Source organism: Thamnophis elegans, chromosome 17 (genome assembly GCF_009769535.1).
Source record: "Thamnophis elegans isolate rThaEle1 chromosome 17, rThaEle1.pri, whole genome shotgun sequence".
Lineage (NCBI taxonomy): Eukaryota > Metazoa > Chordata > Lepidosauria > Squamata > Colubridae > Thamnophis > Thamnophis elegans.
In genome coordinates, this window is record NC_045557.1 from 4,176,598 (window position 1) to 4,191,102 (window position 14,505).

The following is a 14,505-nucleotide window of genomic DNA, read 5'->3' on the forward strand; positions in this document are numbered from 1 at the left end:
AGGCAACTATTCAAAGTTTTGGTTCAAATGGGGAAGAACCAGCAGAGGTCACTGTTGCAAGAGAGGATCAGTGGCGTCTCTGCATGATTTGGGATCCGACTTTCTGCCCAAGACCTTGTCTTTGATGAGAGGTTCAACCACACCTTTAACAACTGAGGCTGAAGCGCAACAGATACCCCTTTGCCTGGATGATTGAGGTTCTGGGCAGCTCAAAGGCAAACCTAGGAGACTTCTTCAGAGAGAGCAAGAGAGAAGATGGTGTAATCTGGTGGTGGCTGTTATGTGGCTTTAAAGGTGAATGAGATACCACCATGGAGGAGATGCCTACCATCAGCTATTAGTCTTGAAAATTCAACATTAGTTGCAGGGGATGGAAACCATCCATCAATCTACTGTGGAGAACTCTGGTGGCACAAAAGAGACACATCTCCAAGCTTCTCTTTGCCATCACCATAAAGGTTGACCTCTGGGAGAAACCAACTGTTGGACTAAGAAGGACCTTGACTTGGTTCGTCTGAACTCTTCTTAGTGTCTTTGGAAGCTTAATTTAATGGAATAGAATAGAAATTTGATTAGAATAGAATAGAATGTGGAATGAGAATGGAATAGAAATAGAGCACAGAATAGAATAGAAGAATAGAAATAGAGCATAGAATAGAAATAGAGCATAGAATAGTAGAGGAATACAAAAAAAGGGAATAGAGGAGAGCAGAGCAGAGTAGAGTAGAACAGAAGAATAGAAATAGAGAATAGAATAGAATAGAATAGAATAGAATGTGGAATGAGAATGGAGAATAGAGCACAGAATAGAATAGAAGAATGGAAATTGAGAATAGGATAGAAATAGAGCATAGAATAGAGTAGAAGAATAGAATAGAGAATAGAGTAGAGCAGAGTAGCAGAGGAGAGTAGAGTAGAACAGAAGAATAAAAATATAGAATAGAATAGAATAGAGTAAAATAGAATGTGGAATGAGAATGGAATAGAAATAGAGCATAGAATAGAGTAGAAGAATAGAAATAGAGAATAGAGGAGAGCAGAGGAGGAGAGTAGAACAGAAGAATAGAAACATAGAATAGAATAGAATAACAGAGTTGGAAGAGACTTTGGAGGTCTTCTAGTCCAACCCCCTGCTTAGGCCCGAAGGCAGACCGGCTTTGAAGACAAGGGTCTTCAACTTTAATCCACTCGAATCCCTGCTACCAAGCATGGAGCTCAAAGGAAGACAGAGACATGGGTTCAATTCAAGCACATTTCATTTTATTGGAAGACGCAGAGAGCTGACATTTAGAGACACACAGGAGCTGCTGAAGGCTTGTTATACTGCATACAAGCAAAGGGAGCAGGACTTTGAAAGCAAAGATTGGGTGGGGGGACAAATGGAAGTCCAACAGAGGTCGTAAGAGGTCTTCCGCGCCAATTTTATCCATCTAGAGACAAACGAAACTGGTTTGTCAAAGATCGATGCAGTCCAGAATGGGGCTCAGATAGGCTTTATCCAATCTTCTCAGATCCGTATTTGGTGGTGGAGAGTCCGGGTGAATTTAACAGGGGAGGTTGCAGGGCAGAGAGCAGAGGCTGCCACGGCGACCGAGACGTCCCAGGTGGCCGTAGAAGCCACCGACGCGTCCGTAGCCTCCGAAGCCTCCGGTACCTCCGATACCTCCGGGGGCGCATGGGGTGTTGCCTCCGACGGCCACGGGCTCACAGCTGGCGGACAGGATGGGGCCGGGGATGGTGACCACGACTGCAGGGGGCTTGATGGTCACCTCGGATGGTGGGATCTGGTTGATGCAGGAGGGGATGACTCCGGCCAGGGTGCCCAGGCTTCCGGAGCTCTCGGCCAAGGCGCCAGCTCCGAGGCCGAAGCCCAAACCGCGGCCGTAACCCAAGCCATAGCCAAGACCGCCAAGACCGCCATAGCCCCAACCGAGACCTTTGGAGCCAGATGATCCGAAGCCAACCACTGGGGCGGAGGCGCAAGAGGGCACAGCACAGGAGGGTCCACAGTCAACCATGGTGTTGAGTTGTGAACTGAGTCTATTGCACAAAATAGAGAGAGGTTGTGAGAATTGCATCCATTCCCTTTTACCCTCCCATCCCTTGCTTCTTCCATCAACCAGCAGGGCAGCTTTAATAGGATTTGATTTGGTGGGACTGGAGTGAATGATAACCTCTAACTGATCTTCTCAAGTTAAGCTTCCTCAACCTCAAATGGTCAGGAAGGTCACCAGTATGGGCTATGAATTTTGGAAGGCGGAACTGGAAACCCATCCTTCCTTTCTTACAGGGGAGAAGAAAAACTTGCAGAAATATCAACCTTTAAAAACGTGGCTTTCTCTCATCTCACTCCTCCCCAATCGTTTATGAAGTCCAATGTGATGTACCTCAACCAACTGGCTTCCTCTGCTAATGGTGAGAAGTTAAAAAAAGAGGATATTCTAGAAGGAAGCAGAGGCTGTCTGGTTCTATAACCTGGCTAAGAAAAATCGAATAGGAAGCCCCCCCCCAAAAAAAAGTCTTCTCAAAAGCAGAAACACTGAGAAGAAGAAGGCTACTTTGATGAGGTCCATCGTTTTAAGAACCTCAGATTCTGACTTGATTCTGACTCAAGTGCCACGTCAGAAGCTGGTTCTGGAAGCGGAAGCATTCAGAAGCATCCTAGCCTACGATGAGATCCAAAACCTTGCAGAATCTCAGATTCTGGCTTGAAGATCTACCTCGTTTGCTCACAACCAGGAGGGATTCTCCCTGAGTAGATCGTCTTACCTGCTTCGGAGAGAAGTAGTGAAGACAGGAGAGTCAACCAGAAGCTGATGGCAGCACAGCGAGAGCAGAAGGAGCTTTTATACCATTCTCTCAGCGTCCCCAGGAAGTTGGCACTTGTGAAGTTTCATTTGGCTTCCTACAATTTGCTTTTCTGGCATTCCAGAGAAACGAAAAGGACTCCACTCAGCACAAACACGGGCACATCGCCACTGTGGGTTGCAATCATCACATCACCACAAACGAGCTACTACTACTTCTGTTCTTCCATTGTAGTTTGCAAGTCAGATGTTTTGGTTTATCTGATCGTGGAAGTGAGCAACACCCTTGGGGTGGAGATGGAGGCAAGATCAAAGGCCGGTTTCTCCTCAGTAGTGACTCTGTGAAAATGGCCACATTTTTGTGGGTCAGCACGGAGACTCCTGGATACTTTTGACTTCAAGGTGCAGAGCTTGCGAGCCTGAAGGTATCGCTAAACCTGCCCAGCAAATGGGAACATAGAAAAATGAGTATTCTCAAGGACTTGTTGTAAACTACTTCACCCAAGTTCCCTGCTCCAGGTTGACTCTACTCTGCAGTGAGGACTGGAAGGAGAAGCATCCTGTAGGTCCCATCACCAACTCCAGTACCTCCGTGTTGAACTTTCTCCATGATGGTCCCTCTTTCTGAAATAACTAACCCAGGGATCAGCAACCTGCGGCTCCGGAGCCGCATGTGGCTCTTTCATCCCTCTGCTGCGGCTCCCTGTTGCCAGTCGGCACCACAATTTTGAGAGGAGCTTTCAGTTGGGGGGGGGAGGAGACTCAATGGCAAGTGGCAGGTTTTCCGGTCAGCTCCATAATTGATAGGGCTTTCAGTTAGGACAAATAGGGGGAAAAGGATGCCGTGCTAGGAGTAGACTCTATGATGAGAAAACCGGATTTCCGGTTGGCTCTAGAATTGAACGGGGAGCTTCCAGTTAGGAACTTTGTGGCTCTTTGAATGTTTAAGCTGCCGACCCTGACTTAACCTAAATGTTTTGACCAACCCAACTTTAGTAAGCTTTCAGGGAGCCATGGAAACATGTCTGTTCCAGAGCACACTTGAAGCAGTGTGAAGATCATATACTGCTGTTGGCACGCAAGATCTCAAGCTCTGATAATGATGGTTTCTTCAAAAAAAATTAGTTGAAAAAAAATTAGCTTAGCAGGATAGATAAATCCCACTTTCTTTTCTTGGGCCAGAGAATTGGAAGGGACCCTATATTCCCACCGTTGTTCTATACATTTATTTATTTATTTATTTTGTTTGTCAAACATGGACAAGATAACAGGCATAAGTATAAACCAGGACATGAACAGAGGAAATGAATACAAATAGATGGGATGGTAAGACAAGGATGGTGGGCACACTGGTGTGCTTATGCAGGCCCCCCTGACAGACCTCTTAGGAATGGGGTGAGGTCCACAGTATTGAAGGATGAAGCTGGGGGGTTTGAGGATGTAACAACAGAGTCAGGTAGAGCATTCCAGGTGTTGACCACTCTGTTCCTGAAGTCGTTTCTTCTGCAGTTGAGTTTGAAGCGGTTGACCTTGAATTTGTATCGATTGTTTGCCCGTATATTATTGAGGTTGAAGCTGAAGAAGTCGTTGACAGGTAAGGACATTGTAGCAGACAATTTTGTGTACTACGCTTAGGTTAGACCTTAATCTCGCGTAGTTCCAGGTTGTCCAAGCCCCAAATTCGAGCCTGGTGACATAAGGGATTCTATTGTGAGCAGAGGAGTGGAGGAGTCTTCTCGTGAAATACCTCTGGATTCGCTCAATTGTATTAATGTCCGATATACAGTGTGGATTCCAGATGGATGAGCTGTATTTGAGGATTGGTCTAGCAAAGGTTTTGTATGCCCTAGTTTGCAATACATATTCCCGGAGAAGAAGTTTCGCAAAATTAGGTTAACAACTCTTAATGCCTTTTTGGCAATGCTGTGAGGTCTGGGGCTTAGATCATTTGAGATGTCTACTCCTAGATCCTTGAGAGAGTGAGCCGAAGTGGCGCAGTGGTTAAATGCAGCACTGCAGGCTACTTCAGCTGACTGCAGTTCAGCAGTTCGGCTGTTCAAATCTCACCGGCTCAGGGTTGACTCAGCCTTCCATCCTTCCGAGGTGGGTAAAATGAGGACCCGGATTGTTGTTGGGGGCAGTATGCTGACTCTGTAAACCGCTTAGAGAGGGCTGAAAGCCCTATGAAGCGGTATATAAGTCTAACTGCTATTGCTATTGCTATTGCTATTGCTATCTGTTAGAGTCATCTATACATGTTCTACTACATCACTTTGAGAGGTGACCATTCAGTTTTTCTTTGGGGGACCCCATGACAGCTTTCAAACTTCATGTAGCAGCCTGTTTGTTTCCCCCTCCCATTCTTCCCCCTCTCTGTCCCTCCCCTCTCTCCATCTCCCCCTTTCCCCTCACTTTGACACTCTCTTTTTTCTCCCTTTCTCTCCAAAATCTGACCTCTATCTTCTGAAAGGACAGTTTGACTAAAAACCGCTAGTAGATCAGATCCTTGGATCTACTGATGCTTTATCACGGCTCCCGATGCAACGCAGGCGAGGACAAAATATTGTCAGCAGCAACTGAATGGAAGGAAATTTTGAAATTATAAACAGGATAATATGAACCCTGCTTTGTGTTCAGCCAGGCTACAGAAAAAGTGCATTGGAGAGAAGAAGAAAGGAAGAAAGGAAGGAAGAAGGAAGGAAGGAAGGAAGGAAGGAAGGAAGGAAGAAAGAAGAAAAGAAAGAAAGAAAGAAAGAAAGAAAGAAAAGGATCAAAGTGACAACTGCATCTTGTGGGACTGACAAAATGCTAAGTCTTCAAACTCATGTTATTTCCTATTATTAAAGTAATTTGGGGAAGTTTGATGACACGGTGCACAAACAAGAATGGAACCCCGGAGCAAAAAGGGGCGTTTCTAAGCGAGCGGTGGGGAGGGAAAGAGTATAAAAGAGCTCCTTGTGCTGAGAGCTTCCATCAGCTTCATCTCCTCCTCTTGACTGCATCTCTCAGAGTCTCTCTGGTGAGTCCCTGGCATCTCAGATGCCTTTCTACGTTGTTACGGTTCTTTGCTTCAGGAATTGGGGTGGGAGGGAAGGAAGGAAGGAAGGAAGGAAGGAAGGGGATAGGAATGGAGGAGAGAGAAGGAAGATTGAGGGAGGGAGGGAGGGAGGGAGGGAAGGGAGGGATGGAGGGGTTGGGAATGGAGGAAAGAGAAAAGAAAGATTAGAGGGAAGGAAAGAAAGGAATAGGAATGGAGGGAGAGAGAAGGAAGATTAGAGGGAGCGAAGGAAGGAAGTTGGTTAGATAGGTAAATAGGTGGATGGGAAGAAAGGAAGGATATAGGAATGGACGAGACAGAGAAGGAAGATTAGAGGGAGGGAGGGAGGGAGGGAGGGAAGGAAGGAAGCAAGGAAGGAATAGGAAGGATTTGAAACAATTTTGTCTCCTCCTAGATAAATGTCTCATTCTGACCTTAAAGCAGCCTTCAGAAAACATGCTTGGTCTCAGAATAATATACCTACCTATTTCTTTCAAATATTAGCCCAAACTTCCAGATTTGGGAAAGTGTGGAGGACAGCCATCCTATGGCTTTCCATCATGGTGGGAAGTCACTGTCCACTAAATTGGATCCACTTTGTGATCCACCCAATGACAGACTAAACATTCCAGGTTGCTGTAAAAAGGGCCTTGTGCGTTGATCCTCAGACTTATGACCATCATAGTCACCTCTCCACCGTCATGAGATCCATATTTGGAGGCTTGGCAACTAGACCTATGGAGGAAAGTCTCAACGGGGGTCCTGTTGAAGGCCACCTCTCCATGACACCAGGAGAAGTTTCTATTTTTTTCTGGGATGCAATTCATCCTCTGTGTGCGAATCACAATACCCATGCTCCTTCTCTCTTCTTCCAACAGCTCTTCCATCCATCCAGACATGGCTTATTGTGGACCCTCCTGTGCTGTGCCCTCTTGCGCCTCCGCCCCAGTGGTTGGCTTCGGATCATCTGGCTCCAAAGGTCTCGGTTGGGGCTATGGCGGTCTTGGCGGTCTTGGCTATGGCTTGGGTTACGGCCGCGGTTGGGCTTCGGCCTCGGAGCTGGCGCCTTGGCCGAGAGCTCCGGAAGCCTGGGCACCCTGGCCGGAGTCATCCCCTCCTGCATCAACCAGATCCCACCATCCGAGGTGACCATCAAGCCCCCTGCAGTCGTGGTCATCCCCGGCCCCATCCTGTCCGCCAGCTGTGAGCCGTGGCCGTCGGAGGCAAACCCCATGCGCCCCCGGAGGTATCGGAGGTACCGGAGGCTTCGGAGGATACGGACGCGTCGGTGGCTTCTACGGAGGCCACCTGGGACGTCTCGGTCGCCGTGGCAGCCTCTGCTCTCTGCCCTGCAACCTCCCCTGTTAAATTCACCCGGACTCTCCACCACCAAATACGGATCTGAGAAGATTGGATAGAGCCTATCTGAGCCCCATTCTGGACTGCATCGATCTTTGACAAACCAGTTGCGTTTGTCTCTAGATGGATAAAATTGGCGCGGAAGACCTCTTACGACCTCTGTTGGACTTCCCTTTGTCCCCCACCAATCTTTGCTTTCAAAGTCCTGCTCCGTTTGCTTATGCAGTATAACAAGCCTTCACCAGCTCCTGTGTGTCTCTTCAGTTCTCTGTGTCTTCCAATAAAATGAAATGTGCTTGAATTGAACCCATGTCTCTGTCCTTTGAGCTCCATGCTTGGTAGCAGGGGTTCGAGTGGATTAAATTAAAGTTGAAGACCCTTGTCTTCAAAAGCCGGTCTGCCTTCGGGCCTAAGCAGGGGGTTGGACTAGAAGACCTCCAAGGTCCCTTCCAACTCTGTTATTCTATTCTATTCTATATTTCTTCTGTTCTACTCTCCTCTCCTCTGCTCTCCTCTATTCTCTATTTCTATTCTTCTACTCTATTCTATGCTCTATTTCTATTCCATTCTCATTCCATATTCTATTTTACTCTATTCCATTCTATTCTATTCTATTCTATTCTATTCTATCTATTCTATTTCTATTCTTCTGTTCTACTCTACTCTCCTCTGCTCTCCTCTATTCTCTTTTTTGTATTCTTCTACTCTATTCTATGCTCTATTTCTATCCTATTCTCTATTTCTATCCTTCTATTCGATTCTGTGCTCTATTTCTATTCCATTCTCATTCCACATTCTATCTCTATCTCTTTCTATTTTTCTGTTCTACTCTACTCTGCTCTGCTCTGCTCTCTCTATTCTCTTTTTTGAATTCTTCCACCTGGAATCCCAAAACGCCCACTATAGCAATATAGCAATAGCAGTTAGACTTATATACCGCTTCATAGGGCTTTCAGCCCTCTCTAAGCGGTTTACAGAGTCAGCATATCGCCCCCACAGTCTGGGTCCTCATTTTACCCACCTCGGAAGGATGGAAGGCTGAGTCAACCTTGAGCCGGTAAGATTTGAACCACTGAACTGCAGAAAGCAGTCAGCTGAAGTGGCCTGCAGTACTGCACCCTAACCACTGCGCCACCTCAGCTCTTTTTACTAGTGGGCGGTAGGGACCAGGTTGACGACCCATGCTGTAGACAATCACTATGATAAGAGAGTAAAAATGTTTCACCAGGAATAAGGTCCTACTGCTAGCTGTTCTCCGGGATTGATTATCAAAGCTTAACACTTAAATTCTTTCCTCAGTTGTTGGTTCCCTGGAGATATGCTCTGGACTTTGCAAGGAGACCATGTTTCCCAGATCCCTCATCTCAGCAAGAAGGAATCATTTGGGCAGAGCTTCTTCATGGGAAGACTCTACTAAGGAACTGATTAGGGGACTGGAGGTGAAACATACGAAGAATGGTTGCAGGAACTGGGCCTGGCTAGTCTAGTGAGGAGAAGGACCAGGGGAGACAGGAGAGCATCTTCCAATACTTGAGGAGCTGCCACAGGGAGGAAGGGGGTCAAGCTATTCTCCAAAGCACCTGAAGGCTAGAAGAAGAAAGAATGGATGGAAACTGATCAAGGAGAGATTCAACCTGGAAATAAGGAGGAATTTTCTGACAGTGAGAACTATCAACCCATGGAACAGAAGTTGCCTTCAGAAGTTGTGGGAGCTTCATTACTGGAAGCTTTAAAGAAGAGATTGTCAAAAATGGTGCAGGGTTGGACCAGATGACCTACAAGGTCCCTTCCAACTCTGTTATTGTGTATCTAACTGCACTCTGAGTTATCTGAAGCCATTGTTGAATGAAGTGCCTGCTCAATTTTTTGTGATGTGCTAAACTTGTTGGAAATGCTGGATGTACAGGGATTTGAGGAAGAATGGAACATTCTGCAGTTCATGGAATCTTCTGGAATTCCCCAGAAGGTTCCACTGACTCATTGACTAAATAAATAAATAATAAATGGTTTTTTTTTAAAAAAAAATAAGAATTATATGCAATGGATTAGACACTCCCTGTGTCAGGATTCCAAATAGCATCGAAAAGTAAATCAGAGTCCGAGGCAAAGTATTGCTCAAAGTTCCAATTTATTAAGAGAGTCATGTTGGCACAGCTGGGAAAACCCGAATCTGAAAGCTTCCAGGTTTTCCCCACCCACTTGAAAGTTCAAGATCTTGCCCCCACACCACAAGTCCATCCCATGTTCCAATCTTTCACTGCCACGCTGGCAGCTTCCACGCATCCAGTTCCGGCCTGGTGCAGAGACAACGGATGACCTTGGCTTTCTAGAAAGAATGTTGTTATGGCTACATATCATCTAACTCCGTACAATCCCCCCTCCCATTTTCCCACCATAGAAAATGCGCAAAACTGTGGCAGGCCTGAATCCAAAACGGAAATATGGCTTGTAGGCTGGACACACTGAATATTTTGGGCCCACAATGGAATCTTTCAACATATCCAATTTTTCCCCCTCTCTGAAAAATTTCCTCCTGGGAAAGACTTAGCTAAATGTCACATCTTGAGGAGAGTATAGACTATATCTCTAGCATTGATAAATTCTACTTCTATCATAGTTCCAAATCAAGGCAACTATTCAAAGTTTTGCTTCAAACGGGGAAGAACCAGCAGAGGTCACTGTTGCAAGAGAGGATCAGTGGAGTCTCTGCATGATTTGGGATCCGACCTTCTGCCCAAGACCTTGTCTTTGATGAGAGGTTCAACCACACCTTTAACAACAGATACCTCTTTGCCTGGATGAGTTGAGGTTCTGGACAGCCCAAAGGCAAACCCAGGAGACCTCTTCAGAGAGAGCAAGAGAAGATGGTGTAATCTGGTGGTGGCCGTTATAGGCTTTAAAGGTGAATGAGATACCACCATGGAGGAGATGCCTACCATCAGCTATTAGTCTTGAAAATTCAACATTAGTTGCAGGGGATGGAAACCATCCATCCAATCTACTGTGGAGAACTCTGGTGGCACAAAAGAGACACATCTCCAAGCTTCTCTTTGCCATCACCGTAAAGGTTGACCTCTGGGAGAAACCAACTGTTGGACTAAGAAGGACCTTGACTTGGTTCGTCTGAACTCTTCTTAGTGTCTTTGGAAGCTTAATTTAATGGAATAGAATAGAAATTTGATTAGAATAGAATAGAATGTGGAATGAGAATGGAATAGAAATAGAGCACAGAATAGAATAGAAGAATAGAAATAGAGCATAGAATAGAAATAGAGCATAGAATAGAGTAGAGGAATACAAAAAAAGAGAATAGAGGAGAGCAGAGCAGAGTAGAGTAGAACAGAAGAATAGAAATAGAAAATAGAATAGAATAGAATAGAATGTGGAATGAGAATGGAATAGAAATAGAGCACAGAATAGAATAGAAGAATGGAAATTGAGAATAGGATAGAAATAGAGCATAGAATAGAGTAGAAGAGTAGAAATAGAGAATAGAGTAGAGCAGAGGAGAGCAGAGGAGAGGAGAGTAGAACAGAAGAATGAAAATAGAATAGAATAGAATAGAATAGAATAGAATAGAATAGAATAGAGTAAAATAGAATATGGAATGAGAATGGAATAGAAATAGAGCATAGAATAGAATAGAAGAATACAAAAAAAGGGAATAGAGGAGAGCAGAGCAGAGTAGAGTAGAACAGAAGAATAGAAATAGAGAATAGAATAGAATAGAATAGAATGTGGAATGAGAATGGAATAGAAATAGAGCATAGAATAGAGTAGAAGAGTAGAAATAGAGAATAGAGTAGAGCAGAGGAGAGCAGAGGAGAGTAGAGTAGAACAGAAGAATAAAAATATAGAATAGAATAGAATAGAATAGAATAGAATAGAATAGAATATAGAGTAAAATAGAATATGGAATGAGAATGGAATAGAAATAGAGCATAGAATAGAATAGAAGAATACAAAAAAAGGGAATAGAGGAGAGCAGAGCAGAGTAGAGTAGAACAGAAGAATAGAAATAGAGAATAGAATAGAATAGAATAGAATAGAATGTGGAATGAGAATGGAATAGAAATAGAGCACAGAATAGAATAGAAGAATGGAAATTGAGAATAGAATAGAAATAGAGCATAGATAGAGTAGAAGAATAGAAATAGAGAATAGAGGAGAGCAGAGGAGAGCAGAGGAGAGTAGAGTAGAACAGAAGAATAGAAATATAGAATAGAATAGAATAGAATAGAGTAAAATAGAATATGGAATGAGAATGGAATAGAAATAGAGCATAGAATAGAGTAGAAGAATAGAAATAGAGAATAGAGGAGAGCAGAGGAGAGGAGAGTAGAACAGAAGAATAGAAACATAGAATAGAATAGAATAACAGAGTTGGAAGGGACTTTGGAGGTCTTCTAGTCCAACCCCCTGCTTAGGCCCGAAGGCAGACCGGCTTTTGAAGACAAGGGTCTTCAACTTTAATTTAATTCACTCGAACCCCTGCTACCAAGCATGGAGCTCAAAGGAAAACAGAGACATGGGTTCAATTCAAGCACATTTCATTTTATTGGAAGACACAGAGAACTGACATTTAGAGACACACAGGAGCTGGTGAAGGCTTGTTATACTGCATATAAGCAAAGGGAGCAGGACTTTGAGCATTTGAAAGCAAAGATTGGGTGCGGGGGACAAAGAGAAGTCCAACAGAGGTCGTAAGAGGTCTTCCGCGCCAATTTTATCCGTCTAGAGACAAACACAACTGGTTTGTCAAAGATCGATGCAGTCCAGAATGGGGCTCAGATAGGCTCTATCCAATCTTCTCAGATCCGTATTTGGTGGTGGAGAGTCCGGGTGAATTTAACAGGGGAGGTTGCAAGGCAGAGAGCAGAGGCTGCCACGGCGACCGAGACGTCCCAGGTGGCCTCCGTAGAAGCCACCGACGCGTCCGTATCCTCCGAAGCCTCCGGTACCTCCGATACCTCCGGGGGCGCATGGGGTGTTGCCTCCGACGGCCACGGGCTCACAGCTGGCGGACAGGATGGGGCCGGGGATGGTGACCACGACTGCAGGGGGCTTGATGATCACCTCGGATGGTGGGACCTGGTTGATGCAATTGGGGATGACTCCGGCCAGGGTGCCCAGGCTTCCGGAGCTCTCGGCCAAGGTGCCGTAGCCCAAACCACGGCCGTAACCCAAGCCATAGCCAAGACCGCCAAGACCGCCATAGCCCAACCAAGACCTTTGGAGCCAGCTGATCCGAAGCCAACCACTGGGGCGGAGGCGCAAGAGGGCACAGCACAGGAGGGTCCACAGTCAACCATGGTGTTGAGTTGTGAAGTGAGTCTATTGCACAAAATAGAGAGGGTTGTGAGAATTGCATCCATTCCCTTTACCCTCCCATCCCTTGCTTCTTCCATCAACCAGCAGGGCAGCTTTAATAGGATTTGATGGGACTGGAGTGAATGATAACCTCTAACTGATCTTCTCAAGTTAAGCTTCCTCAACCTCAAATGGTCAGGAAGGTCACCAGTATGGGCTATGAATTTTGGAAGGCGGAACTGGAAACCCATCCTTCCTTTTCTTACAGGGGAGAAGAAAAACTTGAAGAAATATCAACCTTTAAAAACGTGGCTTTCTCTCATCCACTCCTCCCCAATCGTTTATGAAGTCCAATGTGATGTCCCTCAACCAACTGGCTTCCTCTGCTAATGGTGAGAAGTTAAAAGAAAGAGGATATTCTAGAAGGAAGCAGAGGCCGTCTGGTTCTATAACCTGGCTAAGAAAAATCGAATAGGAAGCCCCCCCCCCAAAAGTCTTCTCAAAAGCAGAAACACTGAGAAGAAGAAGGCTACTTTGATGAGGTCCATCGTTTTAAGAACCTCAGATTCTGACTTGATTCTGACTCAAGTGCCACGTCAGAAGCTGGTTCTGGAAGCAGAAGCATTCAGAAGCATCCTAGCCTACGATGAGATCCAAAACCTTGCAGAATCTCAGATTCTGGCTTGAAGATCTACCTCGTTTGCTCACAACCAGGAGGGATTCTCCCTGAGTAGATCGTCTTACCTGCTTCGGAGAGAAGTAGTGAAGACAGGAGAGTCAACCAGAAGCTGATGGCAGCACAGAGAGAAGGAGCTTTTATACCATTCTCTCAGCGTCCCCAGGAAGTTGGCACTTGTGAAGTTTCATTTGGCTTCCTACATTTGCTTTTCCGGCATTCCAGAGAAACGAAAAGGACTCCACTCAGCACAAACACGGGCACATCGCCACTGTGGGTTGCAATCATCACATCACCACAAACGAGCTACTACTACTTCTGTTCTTCCTTGTAGTTTGCAAGTCAGATGTTTCGGTTTATCTGATCATGGAAGTGAGCAACACCCTTGGGGTGGAGATGGAGGCAAGATCAAAGGCCAGTTGTTTCTCCTCAGTAGTGACTCTGTGAAAATGGCCACATTTTTGTGGGTCAGCACGGAGACTCCTGGATACCTTTGACTTCAAGGTGCAGAGCTTGCGAGCCTGAAGGTATCGCTGAACCGGCCCAGCACATGGGAACATAAAAATGAATATTCTCAAGACCTTGTTGTAAACTACTTCACCCAAGTTCCCTGATCCAGGTTGACTCTACTCTGCAGTGAGGACTGGAAGGAGAAGCATCCTGTAGGTCCCATCACCAACTCCAGTACCTCCGTGTTGAACTTTCTCCATGATGGTCCCTCTTTCTGAAATAACCCAGGGATCAGCAACCTGCGGCTCTGAAGCCACATGTGGCTCTTTCATCCCTCTGCTGTGGCTCCCTCTTTCCAGTCGGCACCACAATTTTGAGAGGATCTTTCAGTTGGGGGGGGAGTAGGGCACGGCAGGAAGAGACTCTATGGCAAGTGGCAGGTTTACGGCCAGCTCCATAATTGATAGGGCTTTCGGTTAGGACAAATAGGGGGAAAAGGATGCCGTGCTAGGAGTAGACTCTATGATAAGAAAAACGGATTTCCGGTTGGCTCTAGAATTGAACGGGGAGCTTCCGGTTAGGAACTTTGTGGCTCTTTGAGTGTTCAAGCTGCCGACCCCTGACTTAACCTAAATGTTTTGACCAACCCAACTTTAGTAAGCTTTCAGGGAGCCATGGAAACATGTCTGTTCCAGAGCACACTTGAAGCAGTGTGAAGATCATATACTGCTGTTGGCACGCAGATCTCAAGCTCTGATAATGATGGTTTCTTCAAAAAAAAAATTAGTTGAAAAAAAAATTGGCTTAGCAGGATAGATAAATCCCACTTTCTTTTCTTGGGCCAGAGAATTGGAAGGGACCACTAT

General features: G+C 45.5%; 3 protein-coding genes across 3 annotated transcripts; 1 reads left to right on the forward strand and 2 right to left on the reverse strand.

The window, feature by feature from the left end:
- Positions 1-1,544: 1,544 nt before the first annotated feature.
- Positions 1,545-2,018, reverse strand: LOC116520115 (elastin-like). The gene has a single exon (XM_032234269.1). The coding sequence runs from the start codon at positions 2,016-2,018 to the stop codon at positions 1,545-1,547; it is 474 nt and encodes a 157-aa protein (XP_032090160.1).
- Positions 2,019-6,741: 4,723 nt separating this feature from the next.
- LOC116519914 (elastin-like) lies at positions 6,742-7,340 on the forward strand. The gene is given in 3 exon segments (XM_032234020.1): positions 6,742-6,879; positions 6,882-7,054; positions 7,056-7,340. Coding segments are annotated over 3 exon segments (468 nt in total). The 3' UTR covers positions 7,213-7,340.
- A 4,506-nt stretch (positions 7,341-11,846) lies between these two features.
- LOC116519915 (claw keratin-like) lies at positions 11,847-12,515 on the reverse strand. The gene is given in 2 exon segments (XM_032234021.1): positions 11,847-12,425; positions 12,428-12,515. Coding segments are annotated over 2 exon segments (462 nt in total). The 3' UTR covers positions 11,847-12,051.
- Between the last annotated feature and the right edge of the window lie 1,990 nt (positions 12,516-14,505).

Bases quoted from the DNA above. Each gene is read 5' to 3' on its own strand.
- LOC116520115 (XM_032234269.1), bottom strand. From the start codon at position 2,018: ATGGTTGACTGTGGACCCTCCTGTGCTGTGCCCTCTTGCGCCTCCGCC.